General features: G+C 39.0%; 1 protein-coding gene across 1 annotated transcript in view; it reads left to right on the forward strand.

Annotated features, from left to right (window-relative positions):
* The window catches only part of TMEM131 (transmembrane protein 131), a 227,443-nt gene that overhangs the window by 181,904 nt on the left and 17,816 nt on the right, over positions 1-27,723 (forward strand). Inside the window, exons 20-32 of the mRNA XM_038551086.1 lie at positions 195-347; positions 448-523; positions 701-818; positions 2,702-2,840; positions 2,955-3,064; positions 3,518-3,584; positions 8,863-9,014; positions 9,436-9,578; positions 10,011-10,197; positions 11,256-11,441; positions 12,230-12,388; positions 12,809-13,392; positions 25,327-25,502. Coding sequence (XP_038407014.1) covers positions 195-347; positions 448-523; positions 701-818; positions 2,702-2,840; positions 2,955-3,064; positions 3,518-3,584; positions 8,863-9,014; positions 9,436-9,578; positions 10,011-10,197; positions 11,256-11,441; positions 12,230-12,388; positions 12,809-13,392; positions 25,327-25,502 — 2,250 coding nt within the window. The remainder of the gene's footprint in view (positions 1-194; positions 348-447; positions 524-700; positions 819-2,701; positions 2,841-2,954; positions 3,065-3,517; positions 3,585-8,862; positions 9,015-9,435; positions 9,579-10,010; positions 10,198-11,255; positions 11,442-12,229; positions 12,389-12,808; positions 13,393-25,326; positions 25,503-27,723) is intronic.

Consider the following 27,723-nt stretch of genomic DNA (forward strand, 5'->3'; position numbering starts at 1 on the left):
ATTTTTATGTAGCAGGCTGTGAAAACAAATATATATTTGGGAGGGCTCTGATTACAAAATTAGAGATTATCAAGTGATAAAAATTCAAAGTGTCTTTTGGGGTTTGGTTTCTGAAAAATATGTAGGCTCTAAATTGTGTGTTCTTAAGAAAATCCAGCCGTATATTAATGATTTTGTTTGTTTTCTTTCTCCAGGGAAAAATAGTTCATCAAAGCTTAAATATTATGAATTCCTTCTCACAGAAGGTAAAGATACAACAAATACGATCTTTGTCAGAAGATGTACGATTTTACTACAAACGATTACGGGGCAATAAAGAAGACTTGGAGCCAGGAAAAAAGTCAAAGGTTTGAAAACATCATATTTGAGGATTCCCATCTGTTAGTATTGTGTTACTATGACCTTCTGTGGATTTGGGATTCACTGTTTTCCTGTGCCTCTTTATAGATTGCAAACATTTATTTTGATCCTGGACTGCAGTGTGGGGATCATTGCTATGTTGGCTTGCCTTTTCTATCCAAATGTAAGTTATCTTACTGTTCTCACTCATACCCTTCACTCCACCCAAAAGATTCTTTGATGAAAGGCTGCCACTTTGAAAGTTCATCTCCTTCCCTTGGTACTGTGGAAATCATTTGAGGGAAAAATGATAAGTGGATGTAGAGGTAGGCCGAGTGTGTCATAAGTTTCCTTGTTTTAGCCGAACCCAAAGTACAACCTGGTGTAGCCATGCAGGAAGACACGTGGGATGCTGACTGGGATTTGCATCAAAGCCTGTTCAAAGGATGGATGGGAATAAAGGAAAATTCAGGTCATAGGTGAGTGGTTTGCTTTAAGTATGTTTAGCTATCTTTACAAGTTTGAATTGTCTCTGTTGATACTACTTTCTAAATGTTACTCTTATATTAGGTTATTTTACTTCTCTCTAGCTAAGAAAATAATGCCTCATCTTCAGAAAATTATTAATGAGGCATCTTGAGTTGACATTTTAATTGCATGTTGCTCAGAAATTTACACACTACCAGTTTTCTCTTTTCTCCAGTACTCTAGATACCTTAAAATCAAAGAACTATTTGAAGTTGAATATAACTATTTATATAGAATGAATACACTGTTCACCTTAGATACAGACATTTCCGTAAGAAAGTTTTTACCTACCACTGACCTCTGATAAAGGCAAAGAAAACATTTCCTAGTTCAGTCTGACAGCGGAGAGACCAAGTATTCATTTGGCCACTGTGAAAAGAACCACCTTCTCCCTTTCCAAGTGGTGAGCCATTAGGGGGCACCTGGAGGCCAGTTTACTAAGGCTCAACTATATATCTGTGGCAGGCAGAAAGCGTGCTAATGACAAATCACTACCTGGATTCAAAAGCAGGAACACACTTCCTTAGCAGTGTAGAAGTACAGTTTTTCTTGTGCTCCAGAAGAGAATTTGACTGGAATATTGATAATATGACAAATGATAAAAACTGTTCTTCACTTGGCTTATTTGAATGTATTTCTTAGTATCTAAATAATCTAACTTATAGTACTATAAATTTTTCAAACCGTTAGTGATTAAATCTGAGAGTTTCTATTTATTTGAACTGTCTACTATCAGAATTTTTTTTAAGGCAAAAGAGAGTTAAATTTCTACTTTAAAATGGTTAAAATAAGTCAAGACCCCTCTAATGAACTCAGTAGTTCTTGGTCCCCTGCATTTCCATTACAGACATTACAATGTATAGAGTCTCATAAATGTTAATGTTATGAATAAATAGCTTGGAGCGCTGCCAAGGAACCTCTTCACCTCCCTTCCACCAAAACCTCTACCTTCCTCCTTGTGTGCCGAGCACTTCACAGCCAAAAACCTGGGCTCCCCGTCTGTCCATACCATCATGTCCCGGGTGCTCAGTGACTGTGGCATTCTCCCTGCACCTGCCTTTGTGTTACCTTGTCCCTGTACACACTACAGAGAATTTCTGTCCATAGTCTTATAAAACCTGTACTCTTAACAATATTAGAGTGTCATAACTCAGTAGTATTGTGGATTAAAATAGGCTTCAGTGTTTGGGTCAGGGACCTTAGCCCCGTATGTAATATTGTTTCATTAGGGAATGTATTCTTGAGTTCTAAACAGCTGGCTTATGAGCACTTATAAGTAGGGAAATATTTAAATAAGGTCCTGAATATTGCTGATAACATTATGTATATCTGCACAAAACTCTCATATGTATTACCACTTCACCTGACATATTCGTATTCATTGCATATCAGGATTTTCCTTCATTTTGTTTTTAATCTCAAGGGGAGGAAAGCCATATGCCGAGCAGTACACTGCCTTCTCATAAGTTCTACTGATGAATATGCATCAGCACCTTACTGTTGGTGTCTAGATCTTTCCACTAGGCATGCAAGATTGTTTAGGATCCCTTTACCAACATATGTTGTCTGTATATGTCTGCCTTGTGCTTCACATATTCAGTATGAAAACAACACAGGTGATCAGGGATAGAGACTTTGGCAATCTTTGTGCCAAAACAGAGACATCTTCATACATGTCTATTAAAAGCATAGTAAAATGTCAGAGCAAATAAACCTTTATTTATTCAGGGCCAGAATAAAATTTCTCAAGTATACAAGCCTAGTAGAACTTCTTGCATTCAGAAAACTCAAATATTTCATTTTGATATAGTGACTTACAAATTATTTTTTCTAGATTGAGTGCTTTATTTGAAGTAAATACAGACCTTCAAAAAAATATACTATCCAAAATCACTGCTGAGCTCTCCTGGCCTTCTATAATTAGCTCACCCCGGCACTTGAAATTTCCACTTACTAATACAAACTGCTCCTCAGTAAGTATTCAGAATGACATTGATTTTTGGAAATTTATAATGGGGCTATAAAGTGTCTACTCTTAATTTTAACTATGGAAACCTTTCATTTAATGTTTTGTTACTTTGTTTAAGGAAGAAGAGATTACTTTAGAAAATCCTGCAGATGTTCCTGTCTATATTCAATTTATTCCTCTGGCTTTATATTCCAATCCTTCAGTCTTTGTAGATAAGTTAATATCAAGGTAAGCATTGCTTTAAATAATCAAAATGTTCTATATTAGCATTGAATTATTATTTTACACATTTAAAACTTTACTGTAGTTATACAGTAATAGATTTGGCTTAGAGAAATTCTAGATTCATAATTAAAATTGAGGGAAGATTCTGGGGAGAGATTGATAATATGTTAAATATCTAGAAGATTTTTCAGTTTAAGACCAGAAAAAGTAATGTTGAACTCCTTTCTAAAAAAAATTATTTAAAAATAAATAAATTAGAAAGCTAGAACCTTTCAAATATTTTAGTTTTAAAAAATGAACGAAATAACTATAAGTTGTGGCCTTTAATTTTTGGAGGCTATTAATCTGGCAATATTGACCTCAAAATCTGCCAAAAGGTAATTTGATAATTAGTCTAATTACCCTTTAACTATGATGCTGTTTATAAAGAAAAATATGTACTTTTTTTAATTTTAGATTTAACTTGAGTAAGGTGGCAAAGATTGATTTAAGAACACTAGAATTCCAAGTCTTCAGAAACAGTGTAAGTATGCAAACTTCATACTATCCCAGAGAAATAACTATGATATGATCAGTACAAACGTGGAGGAAAACTACTGACTATCCTTAAATTTGGCTCAAGGAGAAGTTACTGAAAAAGTCAGAGCAGTCCAATAATTATTTTAGAGGCCAAAAACCCAGGAGGAATGGATGGGATTTAGATCAACATGAGGCACACTGGGTAGAAAGTTCCTATTTGCAGGCAACACCCCTTAGCCCATAAAGGTTTATAATACTGGCTACCAGAAACCTGAGAATATCTAAATGAGGTATATATACTAACATAATGTATTTTTATTAAGCTCCAAAGTACTGAGCTTGATCATTTAAATTTTTATTTTGGATTCTTCCAAATAAAATTGTAAGCTCCATGAATGCGAGTCCAATAGTTTTTGAATAGATTAAACAAGCTCACGGGAAGCCCTTCAAATGGCTCCTTGGTATTTAGAAAGACCATGGTGAATGTTCATTAGATAAGTCAGTCTGTGGCTAAGAAGGCCAGGAAAGAAAAGCAGCTGGGAAGGTTTTCAGTATTTGGGGGCTGCATTGAAGAATGCTTCCCACTATTGCATGAGCATCTAATGTGTGTCAGCATTATAACAGGTATATTCACATTACAGCAGCCAGGCTGGGCAATTACTAACTACCCTAAAAGGTAAGTATTTCCTTGTTCTGTTGCTAGGGAAAAACAAAGCTCAGGAAAAGGAAGAAACTTGCCCAAGTTCATACCTGTGTCAAGTGGCAAGGCCAAATTCAAGTCTATTTCTCTCAGACCTGAGAGCTCTCATCTGTATGTTGTCATGCCACATGGTCATTGCTGATTAGGTTCCCTAATTAGCCTGTCAAACCAGATATTTTATAGTTCTTGAAATACTTGTGTTCTTTCCCACTCTATAAGACATGGGTTAGCTACACCTTTGTAGAATAATAGGTTTTTTTTACTGTCTATAAGCCAGTTTTGTATAAGAAAGTAATTTTCAGTGATGCCAAGGTGGCTCAGTCAGTTAAGCGTCAGCCTTCAGCTCAGATCAGGATTCCTGGGGTCCTGGGATTGAGCCCTGCATCAGGGGGTAGTCTGCTTCTCTCTTTCTCTCTTCCCCTCTGCCCCTCCTCTCTGCTCGCGCTTTCTCAAATAAATAAAATCTTTTTTTTTTAAAGTAATTTTCAGTATCTTTTTTCTGCCAAATAGAACATTAGACTGAAATGTAGACAGTCATATATTCTAGTCTCATGCCCTTCTCTTGGAATCTTCTCAAGATTTTAATGGTCAGTTTTTTCCATGCATAAAATGACAACCTAATAAGCTCAAGGTTATCTAAATTCCAAATAATTAGAAAGCTCAATAATCAGAAATTCCTTTCGCTCTGCTTTTATAAGGGAGCAAATACACATAAGAAGTAAATGAGGTAATATTTATCTTTTTTTCTTATCAAAAACAAGTTCTTTAATGTTATTTACAAGGTTTAAAACACTGAAGTGTAGGTACTCTGAGAGACAAGAGGATGAATAAGAATACTCTAGACCTCAGAAATGTATTCTAAATATGAAATTCTAAGTCTTTGGGTAAAGTGAAGATAAATTCTATCATAGTTCTCTATATTGTTTATAAAACCTGTGGTTTTCAAAGTATTTGGTCTCAGGACTCCTTTAACAGTCTTAAAAATTATTCATGATTCCAAAGAGGTTTTATGTTCATGTGGGTTATATCTATCAGTATTTACCATATTAAAAATTAAAACTGAGAGATCTTTTGTACAAAAGGCCAAAAGGTATGTGAAAAGATGCACAACATCACTAGTCATTAGGGAAATGCAAATTAAAACCACAATGAGATATCATTGCACACCTATTAGAATGACTATTATCAGAAAGACTGGATATTACAAATGCTGGTGTCTATGTGGAAAAAAGAGTAGGAATATAAATTGGTACAACCACTATCAGAAACAGCATGGAGGATCCTCAAAAAATTAAAAATAGAACTACTATATGAGCCAGCAATTCCACTTCTAGGACTATATCCAAAGGAAACAAAAACACTAACTCAAACAGATATCTGCACCCCCATTTCCTAGCAGCATTATTTATAATAGCCGAAGCATGGAAACAGTGTAAGTGTCCATTGATGAGTGAATGGATAAAGAAGTAGTGTGTGTGTGTGTGTGTGTGTGTGTGTGTGTGTGTTATAGGATATAGATCGTATAATATATAATGCAGTGTTACTCAGCTGTAAAGAAGTTGTAGTGTGTGTGTATGTATTTATACATATATATGTACATATATTTTTATAAAATGCAATATTACTCAGCTGTAAAAAAAAAAAAAACAACAGGAAATCCTACCATTTGTGACAACATGAATAGACCTTAATGGTGTTACGCATAAAAACCTAAACCTCTAGAGAAACTGATCAGACTTGTTACCAGAGGCAGAGGGGTGAGGGAAGAGGGAATTGGAGGGAAGTGGTCAGAAGGTACAAACTTCCAGTTATAGGATGAGTAAGTGCTAGGGATGTGATGTACATACAACATGTTGACTATAGTTGTTAAGAGAGTGGTCCTAAGATTGCTCATCACAAGGAGAAATTTTTTTTTCCTTTTATTCTTTTTTCTACTCTTTTCATTGTATCTGAATGAAAAGTTGGATGCTGGCTGAACCTGTTGTGGTAATCATTTTACAGTATATGTACATCAAACCATCATGCCTTAAATTTATACAGTGATGTATGTCAATTATTTCTCAAAACTGGAAAAAAAACAGATCTTTAAAATATTGATTTAGTTCATTTAAAGTAATAATAAACTCCATTTAACATAGATAACATAAAAATTAAAAATAGCTGTATTTTCCCAAAAAGATTTTTTTTTTTAAGATTTTATTTATTCATGAGAGACACACAGAGAGAGGCAGAGACACAGGCAGAGGGAGAAGCAGGCTCCACGCAGGAGCCCGACATGGGACCTCGATCCTAGGACTCCAGGATCACACCCTGGGCTGAAGGCGGCGCTAAACTGCTGAGCCACCCGGGCTGCCCCCCAAAAAGATTTTTTGCAAGAGCGGACTGTTATACATTTTTACAGATCTCTTTATGGCTCTCAGATGTAATACACAGATTCCCACTGCTTCTGCATTTAGTCTTTCATGATCTATTGTTTTGGTTGAAGTATATGAAAAATATCTGACCTGGCACAGATACATAGTTGTCAAAAAGAGTGTCTTAATTGCCTTTTTAAGTAATTCTACCAGCATGCATCAGTCATTTGGAAAATACTGGTTCACTGAGATGCAGAGCTTCCAAATGTTGACATGATTCACTCTACAAAATTAAAAAAAAAAAAATCACATGCACTAATATAACTATCAGTCTCATCAAGGAATTCTTTAATTATTGAAAAGCTATGAAGTTCACAGGGGTAGATTCAAGTCTTCCAAATTTCTAAATTTTCTCACTCAAATTTTATCACTGGCAACAGGTACTTAAGTTGTTTTTCCTTAATTGGACAGACACACTTCATTTTTGTGAAAATGTCTACCAAATACCCAAGTGTGAATAATCACAGATGGATTGTCATTCTTTCAAGTATAAATGGTTTTCCATGAGAAAAGAACTAATTCAGTTTGCATCTCAGATGATAGCTTTTCAGGACAACATGGTGCTTAAGTAGGCAGCAGGAGTGCTTTATGCAAATTTCTCATTGTATCATAGTATTAAAAATGCATGTGCCCAGAGATTGAGATTTATTAAAATTAATATCATTAACTGCTTAATCAGTAGTTTTTTTTTTTTTTAGGTACAAGTACATATCAGTGAAGAAGACAGTAGTTATAGAGAAGTTAGATACCATGGTCTTACTTTTAGCTAAAGGGTCAGTTGTTTTACCTGCCATTGATTTTGCTGACCACCGGTGCAAATGTCGACACAGTGGAAAAGATAGATAACATCTGTCAGTGTTACAAAAATAGTTCTGACACCATAGATATCCTGAAAAGCTTCTGAAATCCGTGGGGGTCCCATTGGTCACTCTCTAAAGAGCCATTACTGCATAATTATTGAGAATTAATTGAAGCCTTAATGATATCCCTGAGGCATCACAACATCCTCAAATGTTTGCCAGGTCATCAGAGTTTAAATTAGTGTTTATTGGGAATATATGTATAGTATGTAATGTGTCCATCAGTTACTCAGAATAGTTTATCGAGAAGAGAACTTTTATTAACCATTTTGGAGCAGTCAGGATATTCTGTTGTCCTAGTAGACATTGACAGAGAAGAATGTTAGATGCAGAAGAAAATTTTTTGCCTCAGAAGCATGAGTTAAAAAGTAGTGGCTTCATTAAGTCTATTGACTATAAGTTATGTTTGCAGAATCATGCTAACACAAGTAGATAGATCTATATGTTTTAAACCTAAGATCTATATGTTTTAAACCTAAGTATGCCAAGTGGAGCAGAAAGTCATGCAAACCTCACTCCCCTTCCACATGTTAGCAGAGCCATGGACATTAATAGCCAAGTGTTGCCAACCCTTCCCCCCCAAAAAAAGTTTAAATTTAATATTGCTTAAAAATTGGAACACTGTATCCTTATGTGTAAACTATATTTTTAATTAAAAAATGAATATTTAAATCTTATCTGTAACTGGCTGTCAAGCCATCTTGGTTATTAAATTTTCAGTCATCAAATGTTAAACAGTAATTATGTGCTGGGCTTTCAAAATAAAGTTCAAAGATAGATTGATATGAGTTGGAAGTATTTTTATAAATAAAAAAGTCTGATGACACCCTGAAGACCCTTCAGCTGATACCCATTAGAGGGGGAAGGATGGAGGAAGGAGCAGGAAAACTGGCCAGAAGTGGGAATAACAATGATAGGACTTCAGGGTGCTGGGTTGCTGGTTGTATAGCTGTTTGTGCTAAAACATTAAGCTGTGCTTCTTAGATTTATATCCTTTTTATATATGTGTATTACATTTCAGAAATTTTTTTAAGTTAAAAATAAAAAGATCTATATACAAAATCAACTGCTCAGTACAAATAAGGGACTATGGTGATGTGAGGATCAGAGCCCTTTCAGGGACTTAATGAGAGGGATCACCACTGGTTGCCCACTTCTGCTTGCAAGCTAACCAGTATCTAAATCATGGGGGTAAAACTGTTCACATACTTAATTCAAGAAGCTAATACTGGACTGTGGATGGGGTAAAGGAAAAAACTTCCTCCAGAGAGAAGTAGTGACTTCTATTTGTTTATCTCACGATTGAAGACTCATCCACTGCAGAGTTCAACAGGATTTACAGAAGGCCTTTCTCGACATTCAGTTTTAAACCTGATTTTAAAACCTGGAGAAAAGAAATCTGTGAAAGTAAAGTTTACTCCCATTCACAACAGAACTGTTTCTTCACTAATCATAATCAGGTATGTTCTGTGATTTAAATGTGAGTTGATTTTCAGTACTTATTCGGAAGTCCTTATTTGATTTCTTTTAATATGATTTTGTGTGTCTGATTTATTTAATAGGGTATTTGGTTTGTCCACACATGCACACAATATACCACACCTGATGAAATGTACCTCTGTGACTACGTTTATAACTTGAAAGCCTGAATAGTGTTCTGACTGTACCATGTGTGACTCTTAAAAATGAAAAACTTGCTTCTCTCTGTGTAAAGATTTTTAATTCTTAAAGTGTAAATGTTTCACTCTTCAGTTTAGTATATTCATTTCTATGTGGTTTATTAAACACTAAAAATTATAGATCAATTATAAGTACTGCAAATTTATAATTTCTTATGCAAATTTAATGGGAGAAAATTCTGTAATTCTTGTTCTTGCATAGAAATAATCTGACCGTGGTGGATGCTGTGATGGTCCAGGGACAAGGAACAACTGAGAACTTGAGGGTGGCAGGCAAGCTTCCAGGTCCAGGGAGTTCCTTACGCTTTAAAATCACAGAAGCATTGTTAAAAGATTGTACAGATAGTAAGTATTCCTAACTAAGCCACAACTTTCAGCATTTGCTTCTAAAAATACATAATTCCACCCAAATGGACAGTATTTCTATATGTGCACGTGTATGTATTAATGATGGATACTTCAGATTTTTAATGAAATACCCTGACTTGCTTTCAGGGTTGTTTGATTTGGATCTTCAGAGGCTTAAAGGCTCAATATTCATTGCATGTCTTAAGACGATTTACTCTGAGTATGAAAAATAAATCATAATTAAACTTCTCTCTAAAGTGACACAACAAAGTGAAGTACTTGCTAATGAAGTCTGGGTACCAGCTCATCTCTTGGCCTGAGGAGGTGGTTCATAATGTTTGGCAATATTTATGGAGAATGTGACAATCATTTGGACTTGGACCACAGGCTAGCAAGATTTATATTCACTCTTGATTTTCTTTCCTTTAGGTTTGAAACTAAGAGAACCAAATTTCACATTGAAAAGAACATTTAAAGTAGAGAATACAGGGCAGCTTCAGATTCACATAGAAACCATTGAAGTCAGTGGGTACTCATGTGAGGGATATGGCTTTAAAGTCATTAATTGTCAAGAGTTTGCACTAAGTGCCAACGCCTCTAAAGACATAATCATATTGTAAGTATTCTTATGAGGTGTAATGAATCACCAGCTTTTCATTAACTTCAAGTACTACAGTTGTTCAAACTGCAAAGATACGTGTTCATGCTCACGGAAAAGATCTTTATTCACAAATGTACTCATGACTTTTTTCCACTTAATTTTCAATTATTTCTTCATATCTTTGTTTTCAAAATTGTGAAACTTCCTCTGTATCCAAAATGGATCAGATAATCTTAGAGATCAGCTTAGAGATCAGCTTCAAAATTATTTTCAGGGTTGTGTTAAAGTATAAGGTACCGGTAGGAAATTGACTATAAATTCAGTCTCAGTAACAGAGCAGTATCACACATGTGCAGTTTTTCCATGTTGTACAATGTAGAAGTGTATAATATTTAGGTCAGAAGGCAGTTTTAAGGCCTATATCAGAAATAGTTGCAGCCTATTTTAACAATTAATTGATAACTTGTTAGATTATAGAGTATATGTAATAAAATGTAACCTCTGTCCCCTTAATTGAGTGATAATTTCATGATCTTCAATGGACAATCACTCAGTGTGTATGATAATACTCATATAAGTCATAGTGCTTGGTGGAAAATAAGATGTCCTCAAGGTGCAAATCATTGGTTGGAGAGCATACAGTTAATAAAAAATAAAAACAAAATAGTGCAGAAAACAGTACAGTAGGGACGAAGAGAAGATCAGTAGGGCTAGGATGGTTTTGGTTCTGTGTGTGTGGTTTTTTTAAGGCATTATTGGAAATATATCGAGGGAAGAGAGTGGATTCAGATAGAAGAGAAAAGAGGGAGGGAGAGAAACTCAGCACTTCCTGAAATAATAAGTATGTAGATTATTGTTCTTTTTCATGCAGTTTCTCCAGTTATGAGCAGAATGTAGTTGTATTTGTTATTAACCTCATAGGATAATGCTTCCTCCATCTTAAAATGAGAAAGTTAAAGAGAAGTATCAGGCTTTAAAATTCTCTTTGAGATTTCAAAGTTGTATGGGATTGGTATTGTAAACGGCTGTGGTGTGTTTTTGAAACTAGTCTAACTGCCACTATTCTGTTTTAGGTTTACTCCTGATTTCACGGCTTCTAGAGTGATTCGTGAACTGAAGTTTATAACAACCAGTGGCTCCGAATTTGTATTTGTATTGAATGCATCCCTTCCATATCATATGTTAGCAACCTGTGCAGAAGCCCTACCCAGACCTAACTGGGAGCTGGCTCTGTACATCATCATCTCAGGAATAATGAGGTATTTGTGTCTTCTTTTGAGGCTGGTATTCAGGCATCACTAGACACTGATCATCACATGCCCACTGTGTGCCAGGCACCTTTCTGGGTGCTGGGAATCTGTAAGCAAACAGAACAAATCTTTTTGCCCCGATCAAGTCTGCATATACTAGTAGGAGCAGTCAGAACTGAACCCTGCTTGAGTGGCATAGACAATAAGCAAAAGTCTTTTACCTTTAAAATTTCTTAAAATAAGTACATGTTAATTTCTTAAAGGAGAAAAATCACTCATGATTTACCAGGTAAAGTTACTTGATTTGCGCATATGTAACTTACTCAACATATATTTTTTTTGAAACAGGGCGAAGTAACACAAAACATGAGATATATTTTTCAAATCCTCGGCAACCATATCTTTTTTTCAGTATATTTATGTGTTTGGAAAATCTGATAGATATGCCTCTAAATTTACATGGTTACCCCGCATGTCCTTTAAGGGAAAAGAATAGTCTAGAGAATTTAAAACCACAAGGTAAAAGCTGCTTTTTGAAAAGGAAAAGTATCCTCCAAGTGTCTATTCTGATACAAGTTAATTATTTCCTCTATATAAGCCTCCATGTAAGTTGGCATTCTGTAAAAGTGAGTGTGCAAACTTTTATCCCTGATGCTTTGTTTTTGTCTAGTCCAACAAGAATTGCCACACACGTCTGTTTTTTATAACCTGTTATGCTTTATCTGCCTTTCATATCAAACTTTGTTACCTGTACACTAATAGATGAACCCCACTCTCCACCTTCTCTGCCCCTGCAGTGCACTGTTTCTCTTGGTCATTGGAACAGCCTATTTAGAAGCTCAAGGAATTTGGGAGCCATTTAGAAGGCGACTATCCTTTGAGGCCTCGAACCCACCCTTTGATGTGGGAAGACCATTTGATCTCAGGAGAATCGTTGGTATTTCATCTGAAGGAAAGTATGTTCACATACTGGAAATAAATTCTTTAGTATACATAGATGTGGCTGATGTAATTAAAAGAAAAAATAAGTTTTTCTTTTCATCTTTGCTCAAGGGGGAAGAAATCTTAATTCTAATTACTTAGTAATCTCTTGTGTATAGCTATCTTCTCTACTAAGAACTCACAGCAAACCCCATGTTTTTATTATGTTGGTGAAGGTTAAAATATTCTTCACTAGATCACTTACTTGATTCCTAAATTTTCAGATATAGACCCTATACAATTGTGGAAAGTATTCCTGTTTCTTGCTGGGTTTGTTTTTTTTTTCCTTAGAGTAGTTTATATTTCTCTTGTGGCTGTACTGATGAAATAAAATTTTTTTAATCTTAGATTTTATAAGTTGCTATTCACTGATCTGCAGTTGGTCCTTTTTTCAGCTTGAACACACTCAGCTGTGACCCTGGTCACAGTAGGGGGTTCTGCGGAGCAGGCGGCTCGTCATCCCGACCCAGTGCAGGGAGTCATAAGCACTGTGGCCCACCAGTCCACCCGCACAGCACTCATAGCAATAGAAACTCAGCTGACGTGGAAAACGTCAGAGCCAAAAACAGCTCAAGTACCTCTAGTAGGACTTCTGCACAATCTGCTAGCAAAGCAAGCCCCCTCATCTTAGATTCAAATGCAGCGGCCCAAGGTCATGCAGCAGGCAGAAAGTCCAAAGGGGCCAAACAGAGCCAGCACAGCAGTCAGCACCATGTCCACAGCCCGCTGGAGCAGCACTCCCCACCTCCACCACCACCACCAGTGCCTCAGCACCAGGAACCACAGCTGGAAAGGCTATCACCCGCCCCCCTCTCACACCCTTCCCACCCAGAACGTGCCAGCAGTACAAGGCACAGCTCAGAGGACTCAGACATCACCAGTCTCATAGAAGCCATGGACAAAGACTTCGACCACCATGATTCCCCACCCCTAGAAGTGTTTACAGAGCAGCCGCCATCACCATTGTCAAAAAGCAAAGGTAATCATCCGTTCTCACTGTCAGAAAAGCATGATGTATGAGGGGAAAGCAGGTGCATAATTAAGGAGCTATTGTGATCGTGGTTGTGATAAACAGCTGATTTAGTAGGTGTTTTTCAGGCTTAAATTTACCTCTAGTTTGCACTTCAGCTTTTCCATATCTGATGCAAACAGAGAGGTACATTTATCATAAGAGATACTTGAATTTCTTAGATTATTTACCAAATTTAGAAATTTGTTAGACATCTGATTCCATTTTCAGCTTTCTGTGATTATTGTGTTGTGATAGGCTGAGCCTTTTTTTTTTTTTTTCATTGTTAGACTCCTTTTTAATATAATGGTAAAATGGAGACCATCCCTTTTAACTCAAAAATATTATTTCCACAGAACATGTACTGAGAGCAGGGGTTGGCAGACCACAGCCAGGGGGCCAAGTCACCACCTGTTTTTATAAATAAAATTTTATTGGGGCATAGCCATGCTCATTCATTTCCATATTGTCTATGGCTGCTTTCATGCTACAACAATGTTGAGTAGCTGCGAGAGACCATAAGGGACACAAACCTGAAAATATTTACTATCTAGCTCTTTACAGAAAAAGTTTGTTGACCCCTGCTTTGGAGTTCTGTATACTGTATTAGTTACCTATTTCTCAGTAGCAAATTACCCCAAAACTTCATCACTTAAAATGCCCACATTTACTATCTCAGAGTTGCTGTGGGTCAGGCATCAGGGTGCAGCTTAGCTGGGTTCTCTGGCTTACAAAACTGTAGTCAAGATATTTCCTGGGACTGAAGCCATCTTTAGTTCAACTGAAGGTGGATCTGCTTCCTAGCTCACTCAGGTGATTGATAGCAGGATTCAGTTCTTCATGGACTATTGGACTGAGAATCTCAGTTCCCCTGCTGGCTGTGCCACCAGCCTCATGGGTCCTCTCCATAGGGCACTTTAAAGCAATTGGCTTCACCAGAGCAAGGAAGCTTAGAAGGCAAGAGAGAGAAGAAGCTAGTAGGACAGAAGTCACAGTCGCTTACGACCTAATCTTGGAAGTGACATCACATCACTTTTTCAGTGTTCTGCTCATTAGAAATGTGGTCTGGCCTGTACTCCAGGAGAGAGAATTCCACAGAGCATAAACACCAGAAGGGTAGAGTTTAGTGGGATTCATCTTAGACATCACATATACACATATACACAGAGGTAGGCTATTTGGTAACTTCCAAAATCAAAATATAAAAACCAAGAATCGGTCTGTAGCTATATTTCAATGTAATCCCTTTACAGCCTGAACTTTTTGCATCTTCCTCTCTCTCCCAGGCAGCCCTGCTAGCACATTATTATTCCAGGTCTGTTTCAGTATCTCCCTCACTGGTGTATGGGGCGGGGGGGCGGGGGGGGTTGCCTTTTGTTTACACGGGGGACAGAGAACATGGCCATCCTGAGAGGCCAGAAGAAACCAATGTAAAAAAAAAAAAAAAAAAGAAAGAAAGAAAGAAACCAATATCCCAGAATCCAGGACTTTCTATTAGAGAATTTCCTAATCCCAGTGATACGAAAACTAGTTATATAGAGTCCTCGTAGAAGTACATGCATTTCAATTTACAAAAGAGCAAAATGTCTTGAATATTATTTAACTTTTTCCAGAGAATATAGTTTTTGTTAACTTATTATTAATAGAACTTACTTATTTTAGGGTAATTTTTATAGTAATATTAATGGAACGCTTAAGATTCTTTTTATTAGATCAAGTTATATAATGTGTTTTTCCCATATTGAGGGCATGAATAAAATAAACATATATTATCATTCCTTACCAGAAAGAATTTGGCAGTCAAACTGAATACCTCACTGCCTATGTCTAAAATAATCCACTAACATCAATGTGATAGGTCCATTTTTATTTTCAGGGTCATTCATCTAGAACATAAATTTTAAAATTAAAAAATGTTTTTTTAATTATCACAGTGGTGCTAGAATCGACCTACTAAAACCTATTGAATGAAGGGGTATGGGTACCACCACATCATTAGTGATTCTTGAGCCCATGAGGACATAATGATTCCAGGCATTATATGAGTGGCCATTCTACTTGTTATCCTTCCTACTGCTGCTGTTTAGAAAGAAGGAAGGAAACAAAACAAGTGTTTTTATTGAAGTGTAAGATACATGTGGAATACTAGCCTCTTAAGTGAACTTTAAAAGGTGGGCATTCATCCTCAGGTTGCAAAATAGTGGTGTGTCATAAAATCATAGGCTTTTAGCTGGGGAGAGCCTTTATAACCTCTCTAAAGCTTACCCCAAGCCTCTGCAAACCATCATCATGTTCACTTCAAATGTGAACCTTCTGTTTTCAGAAGCACCTTGGTCCCCCTGCCTCCCCACAGTATCTCAGACCAAAAGTCTACTTTGTAGTGAGCTTATGTAATTTCTACTATTGGAGACCACTCAGAGTGACTTCTCTCCAAATAAATATGATCTCCTAGGTCTTACCTAGATTGTAGGCCAGCCAGCCATTTCCATAGTCATTCCTCCTGTCACTACTCCCCAGAGAAGCTGGCACCCAGAAATGCCCTCTGTTCACACCTGACCTGAGCAGCGCCTCTAATGGGCAGTCATTAGACTCTATAGCTGTGTGGTTTCTTCCCCAACAATACAGAATCTTAAGGGACTGGACAGAGGCCATTGCTGGATTAAGAGTTAAAACCTGAAGAAGCTCTGAAGCTAGTGCAGTCACTTGTCAGTATCTGCATTAACTGAAGAAATGGTGGAATCTGCAGCCATGCTCATTTCTGGCTTTGGTAGCATGAGAGACAGCTTTATCTAGGGTAGGGAGATGCACAGTAGCACATAGTACTGAGGCCAGGCTCAGCCACAAGGCAAGCCCAGATTAAATCATGGCTCTGCCCCTTATTGTGTGACTCTATGAAATTTATTCTCTGAGCCCCCATTTGTTATCTTTAAATTGGAGAAGATAGCTACTACCTAACATTGTGGGATGTAGCTCCTGCTGTGATTGTTATTAGGGCAGGAAATGGTGCTCAACTCACCTGCTGAGTTGAAAGGAGCTTTGGAACACCTCAGCACTGATGTCTACCTGGAACATAGTCTTATGGGCGAGAAATGGGACAAGCAGGGGGCTAAAGACAGAATCCTGAGGACAGGACCAGTAAGGAGGCCACCAGACAGTATGACAGAAAGCCGGGAAAAGATGTGGTTGGCATATCCCAGCAATGCCAAAAGAAGCAAAGGTAGAACAGCACAGAGCCTGGCAGCTAGGATATTGCTTGACCTTAGCAGAGTAGTTTCTGTGAAGTGATAGGACTAGAAACCAGGTTACGGTGACATAGAGAGTTGAGTGTTAATAGCAACCACTTAGTGTATGCATTGAGGGCAAGTAAGGGGGCATTTACTCTTTAATCTGTAGTTTCCATGTTCTTTAACTTTTAGCCAAAAAAAAGATGGGAGGGTAAATATATTGTGTGGTAGTATTTTTCATGAAAAAACGGGAAGCATAGTGTTTGGAAATATCTATGAATGAAGGACAAAAAGCTAGTAGAGCTGAGAGCAGTGGCGTTGGTCAACACTTACTAGCGGTCTAGGCCCAACTGTGCATGCCTTGTGCACCATCATGATGGGCACTTCTGTGACTCTGTCTCCAGGTAGGAATCTAGTCCAGAAAGAAAGATTGCAACAGGTATATATGGGAGGCCATGCCCAGGCCTGAGTCTAAGCTCTCAGCTTATAACTACACTGCCCTGCTGCCTCCAAAAAGAAGAAAAGCAAGTGCCCAAAGAGGAGGGTGAGGTGAGACCCAGTTCAGTAGATTATAAAAGAAGGGACACTTGGGACACCTGAGTGGCTCAGCGGTTGAACGTCTGACTTCCACTAGGGCTGTGATCCCAGAGTCTGGGATTGAGTCCCACATTGGGCTCCTTGGGGGGAGCCTGCTTCTCCCCCTGCCTGTGTCTGACTCTCTCTGTGTGTCTGAGGAATAAATAAATAAAATATTTTTTAAAAAGCGGGGACCGGGGAGAGCACTCATTCCACAGCTTTGTGGATGCAGATGAATGGGTAGAGATGAAGAGGCGGTACTGGGAGTCAGAAGAGCTTCTGTTTGAGCTGAAGTCACAGTTGCTGGGACTGAGGGTGGAGTAGGGTAGAAACAGAAAACAGACAGTTTGGAGTATTCTGACTCCAACAAGCTTACATTTCTGTGGACTGGGAGTCTATGGGACATGAAAGCCAAATGTGCAAAGCAGCCCCTCAGGTAACATAGCCCCAGCTGAGGGGCAAGATCACACTTTGGCCCTTTTTCTCTGTCCTCCACCGCAGCCCAGGGGTGAGGAGTGAAAGCTGGAGAGTTGTGTTACAGCTCTGTCGGGGTTCTGCAGGGCTGGGGTGGCAAAAAAAAAAAAAAAAGACCGGAGCTGAGAATGCCATGGGGGCTGTTGGCAGGAGAGAGATGCATCTGCCAGATTGTGTGGAATTTGCAGGATAGAGAAGGACGTCAGGCCAGAAGGAGCCCCACAAACAAGGAGAACATGGACAGTCAAGGGATAGGAGATCCAGCACGTCTAACTACAGGGATGGTAGAAGCAAGGGAATGACAGGAGACTGTGGTCTGAAAGTGAGGCCTTTCAGAGGAAAAGCAGTTCTGGGCAGTAACAGGTTCTTACGTGCAGCCTTGGAAATGGGATGTGGACGTATAGTAGAAGTAAAGCCTGTTAGCAACAGTGAGGCCCCAGAGCTACAGGTCTGTGGTCCCTTACATAACTCTCTGGAAGCTTCATGTGTTTGGGAATTAGAATTCTGGGAAGTTCATGCACCATATGATTCATAAGACTAACGTCAGTTTGCCTTAAGTTGTACCACCAAGAGTTTAGGCCTCAAGTTTTATTTCTTTTTTTTTTTAATGAGTTTACTTATTTGTTTGACAGAAAGCACAAGTAGGCAGAGTGGCAGCAAGAGGGAGAAGCAGGCTCCCCATTGAGCAGAGAGCCCGATACAGGGCTTAATCCCAGGACCCTCGGGCCATGGCCTGAGTCAAAGATAGACATTTAACCATCTGAGCCACCCAGGCATCCCTTGAGTTTTGTTTCTAAATGAGTTAAGGAGAAAAACTCAGAGAGCTTTTTGGATTTCAGAGGTACTGATGATTAACCTGATCCAGGCAAGGCCCGGAGCCCAGACGATAGGAGATTGAGAATCAGGGGAAGTCCATGAGGCTGGTGCCAGGCTCCTCAGGGGAAGACTAGAAGACATGCAGGGTACAGTAGTGAGGCCAGACTGTGTGCAGGAACAATATATATGCAGTTGTCACAGATGTAGAGGGGTCTAGGTGCATAGATCTGATCTGCCTTCCAGGCTATTTGCAAGGAAACAGACAAACTAGATTCAGAGCTAACATTATAAAATCTACCTAACCTCACCTCCCTCCAAAAGCAGGGCATCTGCCAAGTATTGGTGAAGCCTGAGGCTTGGTTGAGAAACTTTCCACTACCTCTTCCACTACTATATATTGTCCCACAGGCAAAGGTAACCAGTCCTTAGAATAAATCTAACTTGATTTGCCCAATACGAGTGGAGAAGTGGACCTGAGGGAGCCCAGAGTAAAGCTAGTATCAGCACAAGGGGAGCAGTTGGCAGTATTAGCTACCCGAAATTGTAGTGCGGGGACCAGCAATAATGACATCACCCAGGGCCTGTAGAAATGGAGAATCATGGTCCCCAGCCCAGACTGCTGAATCAGACTCTGCACTCAACAAGGTGCACAGGTGATTGGGATAACCTCTGTTAACCCACTAGTGAATATAACCAGGGAATGCCCTTGGGAGGTGGGCACCAGTGCGGTCCCGCTGGTGGTTTTTGGGCAGACAAGGAATTGCCCTTAAAAGGAGTGGAGAGAAATGCCTAGACGGGACAGAAACTGTCCTCTCCCAACATTAAGTTGTAGTTAAGCATGCCTTTGATTATCTGTGATACTTGGTTTCTAGAATAAACAAATCCAAAATTAATCCAGTGCAGTAATTTTATAAAAACCCTACATAATTGAATTCGGTGTACTAGAAGTTGTGTTAGTGTAGCCTTTTTTTTTTTTTTTTTTTTTCTATTCCTGGATACCTTATTGGTTCTGCTTACTATCACAAATGGTATGTACAACCTTATAAAGGTACAAGAAAAGCTGGAGCAAAAAGAGCATGGGTGTTCTTACAGATTCATTATTAATTCCTTGCCTGGGTTAGAAGTAAAATTATTCCATTTAATAAGGACTTCTTTTCTAATTTGTATTTAGCTAAACAAATATCTTCACAATATAAGCACAGAACCTAGACAAAATAATATTACTGTAAAACTTTGAAAACAGTATTTGCTTTAGCTTAAAGAACTCCTGAAGAGTTTTTTTTCATATGCATTATTTACGTTTTAATTTAACATACTCCTATAAAGTTACTGTTTAGGGAAGTAACTTTGCATGACCAGTACTAACCCAAGTAAATTGTGTATGGGTCTGTATTATTTATTGGCCTCATGTAGACCATTTCAGCAGCCAAAACGTGAGGAGGAAGACAAATTCCTGCTAAAATTAGTGCTTCTCTAGACATTCTAGTCAGGTGTTATAGTTGATACTACATGGCCTGCCTGGAGTTCACTGCTGCCAGGGACTGCACATATTCAGAGAAACCACTTTGCTGGTAATTGAAACTTTCCTAAAGCAATTATTTTGGGTAGAAGTTAATGAAATGACTTCAAGTAGGAGAGCCAAAGTAGCTTGCCCAAACTAGTTAATTACAAATTCATGTATTCAGTACTTAGGGAAGACAAAAAGTAAATGAGTACGATATAGGCTTTAAATTTATAATTCATACTTTGCCTACTTAAAATAATTGGAGGTGGCTTAAATTATTAAAGCATGTGTAAAGCAGTGAATAAAAGACAAAAAAGAGTTTTTGATGTTTTTATCTTTTGCTGTTAATTATGGTCCTCTCTCCTCAGAAACCTAGAAAACTTAGTTGTTACCATTAAGTGTTAAATTGAGCAGCATAGTTCCAGGCAGCAGGGCCAAAGTAAAACATTGTTATATAGTTCTCATGCAGGAAATGGAAGCCTGAGAATTCATCTGAAAAAAAAAAAAACAGACTTTGCTTACATTAAATTCCAGTTTCAATCTGAGGACACTGATTTTTTTTTTTTTAAGATTTTATTTACTCATTCATGATAGAGAGAGAGAGAGAGAGGCAGAGACACAGGCAGAGGGAGAAGCAGGCCCCATGGAGGGAGCCCGACGCAGGACTCCATCCCGGGACTCCAGGATCGCACGCCGGACCAAAGGCAGGCGCCAAACTACCGAGCCACCCAGGGATCTGAGGACACTGATTAACAGAATGGGCATTGTGTCTTTATTGGAGAGAGTATGGGAATGTTCTTCACATAGATGCTTTATGTTGGTGTTATAACATTAAATCAATCATAACCCCTCCTCTATATCATGCCTCTTAGATGTACAGTCAGCCTCACCCACGTGCACAACAGTCGTGGTGACTACAGAATATAGTCAGCTCATATTTGGATTATTTGATGAGGCTCAGAACTTCACTGTTGAGTAAAGATGTCAGATCTGTAAGATGCACATGGTACTCTGTCACAAATATTTAGCAGCCTGCCTGTGTTCTTGTATAAACATAGGTCAGCCCTAAAGTACCCTGCAGACAGGGACAAATGGCTTTTGCCAATGAAAGAGTTTTGTATCCACTCAATTATTAGAAAAAATAATACTTGGTTAGGCTTTAAAGCAATGAAGAAACTGTTTCATTCTGACCATTTTTATGAGTAAGCATAGTAACCACCAACTGGACATAATTTAGTCAACAGTACAATATCAAACCCCCAGGATACAGGCATGCGTCATCTTACTGTGCCTAACTTTATTGCCATTCACCAGATAACTGCAGTTTCTTACAGCTTGTGGCAATCCTACACTAAGCAAGTATATTGGCGGCATTTTTCCAATAGCATTTGCTCACTTCATGTCTCTGTGTCACATTTTGGCAATCCTCTCAATATTTCAAACTTTTTCATTATTAAACTTATTTGGTGATCTGTTTCAGTGATTATAACTCCCTGAAAGCTCAGATGATGCTTAACATTTTAGCAGTATTTTTTAAGTACATACATTTGGGGTTTCTTCAGATACAATGCTATTGCACACTTAATAGATGACAATATATTGTAAACATAACTTTCATATGTACTAGGAAACCAGAAAATTAATTTGACTCCCTTTATTGTGGTGGTCTGGAACCAAACCTGCAATATCTCCAGTATGCCTGTACTGATGCTGATCTAGTCAAGATACAGAACATTTATATCTCCGTAATGATCCCTTATGTGTCCTTTCTCACCACACCCACTTCCCTCCCACTCCTATCCCTTCCTTAACCCCTGGCAACCATTAATATCCACTTCTATAATACTATAATATGTCATTTCGAGAATGTTCTATACATGGAATCATGCGGTTTACTATGAAGACCAACTTTGGATTCAAATCTTGATATGTTACTCATAAAAGAGTGAGGTGGGATAAGCTTCCAGACTTGGCATGTGGAAGCTCAGAGCAGGTCACAGTGTAGGCATATTTCAGTGTTTAGAAAGGCACAAAACCAACTTGTACAGCTTGGCAGACATTGGCTGCACACCTGCTATGTGCTGGGTACCACGTAAGGTGCTGAGGATGGAGAGATGAGTAAGGTTGATCGCTGCCCTTCAGGTGCTTAAACTATATGAGGAATAGGGCAGAGGGGGTAAATGCTGCCCACAGCAGGTCAGGTAGCATCCTCAATCAAGAGTCCACTTGGTGATGGTAGCAGTAGGCAGACAGAGGGTGAGTGGCATCAGGGACCGTTCATCCAGACCGTGGTGTGAAGCCTGAGGACCCTGTCACTCACATTGGGTATATCCCTTGCCCAGTGCTGGAAACATTGTTTTTCTCAGCTGTATCTCCCTTCAGTTTGTAGAGTCTTTATTTAGATGGGTTAATTTTTATATATATTATGCACCAGTTAAGACATGGTTCCCTTAAGACAGGTGATACCTGTGTCCTCCACTGTGTATCGAGGTAATAATTTATCTTAGAGAGGGCAGTTTCCCTCTCACTTCTGATTCCCACTTCCCAGTCCCCTCCTAGCAAAACATTTTAGACTCTCCTTTCCCCAAAGCCCAATCTTTCCACTGGGAACCAATCCCCGAGGAATAGAAGAGATCGTTGGGAACAAGCTTTGCTGAGAAATAAGCTTCTTACCCCACTGTATGAAGTGGCAAGAGGAAGGCAGAGGCCACCCCTGTACGTGCAGTCTTTCAGGGCACATAGGCCTGTCATCAGGCTGATCCAGTCCAAATTATTATTAGTCCTTTGATGAAAGCATGCTCTCTCCCTTCCCACCAACATTTGAAATTGGAAACCGAAGCAGCTGAAGAAACCATCCAGGACAATGAGGTAGCTGCTAGCCTGAGCCATTGGATTGACACTGTAGTGATTGTGTTGATTTATGACTACTGATTCTCAGCCTAGTTATACAGTAGAATCAGTTGAGAAGCTTCTTAAAAATTACCCACACCACGTCCCACACAGAAATGCTTAATTAGAATCTCAGGGTGGAGCCCAAACAAAGCAATATTTGTTAAAAGCTCCTTAGGCTAAAGTGCAGGAGATTAAGAATGATTGTTACAGACTAAGATTCCAGAAGATGTTTTTAGGATATTTAACTCAGTTTTGAGCATAGATTTGAATTGCTTATGTCAGTTTAATTAAAGTGATCCCCCAGGGATAATACAAAGGAGGAAGAGAAGTTCCAAGGGCAGATCTCTTTAGGGACATCAGCAAAGATGAAGCCAGCAAAAAAGTTGCCAAAAGAATCACAGTACCAGAAAAGGATAATAATCTGTGGTCTGGCAGGAGTGGGAAGAGAGATAATCCAGTGTCCAATTGAACTTGCAGAATGAGGAGTACTAGAGGTCATTGATAGGACAGTTAAGGCATTATTGTTAACCTTTTCAAAATCCCATTCATTAAGATGCTAGGGACAGAATTCCAAGTGCAGGATATTAAGAAATTAATAAAAGATGGGGATTTGGAGATAAAAAGCATCTGTCAGAAGTAAGCTTTTTTACCCAAATTTTCAACTATTGGTTTGTTAAGTGTTTTTCTCCTTTGTATATCCGTATCTTCAAAATTTGAGCCAGTTTAAACAATCACTTCTAGCACTTTCCTATTTAATTAAGCAGGTTTGGGGTTATTGTAGATACAGATTATTTATACAAATAATGCCCCTCACCCAGTGAACCATAAGCATGACAGAATTGTATAATTGCAGGTGAGAAATTCCTTGCATGGGGGATTGCTGGATTGCTGTCAGTCACTTGGGAAAGTTTGCAGTACTCTAAGTACTGTTGAACTCAGTCTGAGAAATCCGGGGTCTCATGGGGCCGGGGCCAGAGCCAGACAGGCTCCTTCCCGTTTGGCATGGCAGAAGTGGATCAGGAGCTGTTATAATTAAACCAACTGGCCAGTCTTCCGCTAAGACAAAGGCTTCTCAATTTTTGAGACATAATGTCCTAGTTATGGTTTCAAATTTATTACCTCCTGGAATCGGTGTGAAAGTAAATGACAAAATGACATTCCTAAAAGAGCTTTACCTGTTATTTTTCTAGATCAGGCCCAGCAGAGGTTTTCTGCAAAGGGCCAGACAGTAAATATGTGAAGCTTGGTGCGCCACCAACTGTCTCTGTCATATATTGTTTCTTTTTTTCGATCACTTAAAAATGAAAAAAACCATTCTCACCTCACAAGCCATACAAAACGGGCCACAGGTCAGATCTTGTCTATGGGCCATAGTTTGCCAGCACCTCTTCTAGACTCCAAAGTTTGTGTTTCTGGCAACATTAACTGTGGCCATGAAACATTAGGATTTATATAACTTGTTTAAGCTATCATTATCAAAAGGATGTGATTTTTAAATGACATATATAGAATGGGTTAGACTTTGACTTATGTAGCATCTGCAGGCTTTAACCTGCCTACCTGCCAGGTGATTCCACAGAATCTGGGGATTTCTCTTCCACTGTAATGCAGCTAGCTCAGTGAGGGCAAGGATTATGTTGTTGGTGCTACAGATGTATTCCCAGGACATGGAGCACTGCCTGGGAAATAGTGGGCACTCAAATATGTCGTGGGTTGGTTTCTCATTTGTCTTAGGAACATCCACATCTTTTTAAAATACTAGGCTCTCTATAGCTCTGTTTCAGTCTGTCCATATAGAATATTCTCTGGTGTGTTCATGTGGTAGGCACTGCTCTGAAGGCTTTATGCAATTCCTCATTTCAACCCTATGAGGTGTTGTGTCTCCTAGCTTACAGATGGGAGGCCAAGACCACACATCTGGTTAGGGAGAGCCAGGATTTGGACTCTGCCACCATGGCTCTGCCACTGGACCTCTTAGCACCCCTCGGATGATGCACATGTGCTGCTCATCCTGTGTCCCTTTCAGGCTTCCATCTCCAAACAGATTTGAAAGGATCTCTGGTTTTCACTTCAGTGATTTTTCAAAGCTACTACATCATCCTCAGGGGTATAAAAAGTATTCTAAGACAGACGTAGATTTGTCAAAACTACTAAGTTTGCCAAAAATCATTGAACTGTACACTCAAAGTGCGTTTATCTTATTGTACATAAATTATGTCTCAATAAAACTGATTTTTACAAATATTCTAATCAAAAAGTCAAACATGATTTGGAAAGCTTTAATTAAAGAAAAAAGGTAGAGAAAGAAACCTTTGTTAATGAGAAAGAATCCAGTCTGTTGGAGAAAAGTTATAAGGGCCATATTCACTGAGCTATTTAAAAATCAAGAAGTTACTTTACTTTGATTCTCATCCCCAGGGAAAGGAAAACCTCTTCAGCGCAAGGTGAAACCACCTAAGAAGCAAGAGGAAAAGGAGAAGAAGGGAAAGGGAAAGCCACAGGAAGATGATCTAAAAGACTCCTTGGCTGATGACGACAGCTCCTCCACCACCACAGAGACCTCCAACCCAGACACAGAGCCTCTCCTCAAGGAGGTATCAACAAATGAGAGAAGAGAGTGTCTCTTGTAGTGCCCAAGACCCTGTCTCATAGACTGGGCTTTTTTGTTGTTGCTCAGTATTTTATTTCAGTTCAATTTGCCAACATATAGTATAACACCCAGTGCTCATCTCATCAAATGCTCTCCTTAGTACCCGTCGCCCAGTCACCGTCTCCCTCCCATCTTTCTCCCCTCCTGCAACCCTTTGTTTGTTTCCCAGAGTTAGGAGTCTCTCATGGTTTGTATTCTCCTCTCATTTTTCCCTGTTCAGTTTTCCTCCTTTCCCTATGGTCCCTTTCACTATTTCTTATATTCCACATATGAGTGAAACCATATGTAGATCAGGCTTTTTAATACAGAATGAACCTTTTATCCTTAACATAGGCACATGTTCTGGGGACTGCTTCTCCATGTGCACAGGTATGCCCAGTCACTGTCTTGCAGGAAGCAGTCACAACCCCCAGGATGGAGATCTTGATTGCTCCCAGGCAAGAACATTGGCAAGCATGTTGATCAAGTAAAATAGTTAGAGATTGCAAACACTGCTTGAAAGTTAGGGACTGTCTGGAATAGAAACTTCTCTGGCTCATGAAATTGGTTTCAAATTTTAAGTATCACAAGAGAATGAGAAGGAACTAGACCATTTTAATTATATTAGACTTTTCCTGTCTTTATCACTGCTGGTATGGCAGGCTTCAGTAGCAGCTCACTCCTTCCTCAGTTAGGGCAGTGACTATCCTGGAGAAGAAGGTGGCCAGGGAAAGACCCAAGGCTCTAGTGGTCACCCAGAACTGGGGACCCAGCTTAGTGCACATCACCACTTATCAAGAAAGCTGCCTCCCGAACATAAAGACTCCTAACTCTGGGAAACGAACTAGGGGTGGTGGAAGGGGAGGAGGGCGGGGGGTGGGGGTGAATGGGTGACGGGCACTGAGGGGGGCACTTGACGGGATGAGCACTGCGTGTTATTCTGTATGTTGGCAAATTGAACACCAATAAAAAATAAATTTATTATTAAAAAAAAAACTGCCTCCCTTCTCAAAGTCCTCAGCAATCAGGGTGGCCACCAGTGTCAAATAATACTGCAAAATGCCTGGTATTTAGTGGCATTAGGTAAATGGAAGGTAAAGTTACTTTTGGGAACAGGTCTGAGACTGTGAGTTATGAGTGCTATGCGGAAAAGTAAGGGCATAATTCTATTTTGACATTTTTATTTTTGGATAACTATATTCCAAATTTAATATGATCTTAATATAGCCTTTAATATTACAGGCCCAAATTTCTTTTTCAGTTTTAATCTAGTGACCTAAGGAATCATTTCTTAAAGATATCTAACAGTGTCATCTGCATATGTTAATTTTTTAATGAAATTTTTATGTGACTTATTTTTCTTGTCAACTCCATTTTCCTTTGCATCCTTCACATTTGGTTGGGTGCTCTGTCTGCCCTTGGTACGGTGCATAGTCCTGGAGTTCTGTACTATATTTTTTCTAACAGATTCCTTCGGAGAAGCAGAATACCATCTGCTCGTCTTCGAGTGGAATCCCAATGGGTTCAATGATACGAATAAGCATTTGGAAAGCACTTTCAGGGCAGGCTTTCTTCAGAGTGTTTCCTCACTTCCTTTCCTGCCCTTCCAGCTTTTCTCATAATGCTTCTCTCCAGCTGACCCCCATCTGCCACCATTCTCTGCACATACTGGCATAATTCTTTCCTCTATTCATTTCCTCCTGATCCTCCCATCTCCTTCCCCACCATTTGTTTCTTAGAGACACAGTGCCAACTCCGTGTGGCCTCCATGCCCACCATCCTCCCTTCTGATTGGTTTTTATTCCTCCTCCTCTTGCATATAGTTTATCTGTTTTTATTTCTTTTTGACTGATCTGTTTGTCAGTTGTGTTTTCTTCCTAACAGATAACAGACTTAATAGGTCACTTTCCCATAGATACCTTTTCCAACCTTCTACCTATTCATTCAAAAAGGAAGGCATATGTGGATTATTATACAGCCATTAAAAAGGATGAGCTCCTGCTGCTTATGACAGCATAGATGGAGTAGGTTATGCTAGATTTAAAAAGTCAAACTGAGAAAGACAACCACCTGTTTTCACATGTGTATAATCTAAAACACAAAACAAATGAGTAAACGAACAAAAAGCAGAATCATACCCACAAATACAGAGAACAAACTGGTGGTGACCAGAGGGAAAGAGATGG

The sequence above is a fragment of the Canis lupus genome, chromosome 10 (genome assembly GCF_011100685.1).
Source record: "Canis lupus familiaris isolate Mischka breed German Shepherd chromosome 10, alternate assembly UU_Cfam_GSD_1.0, whole genome shotgun sequence".
Lineage (NCBI taxonomy): Eukaryota > Metazoa > Chordata > Mammalia > Carnivora > Canidae > Canis > Canis lupus.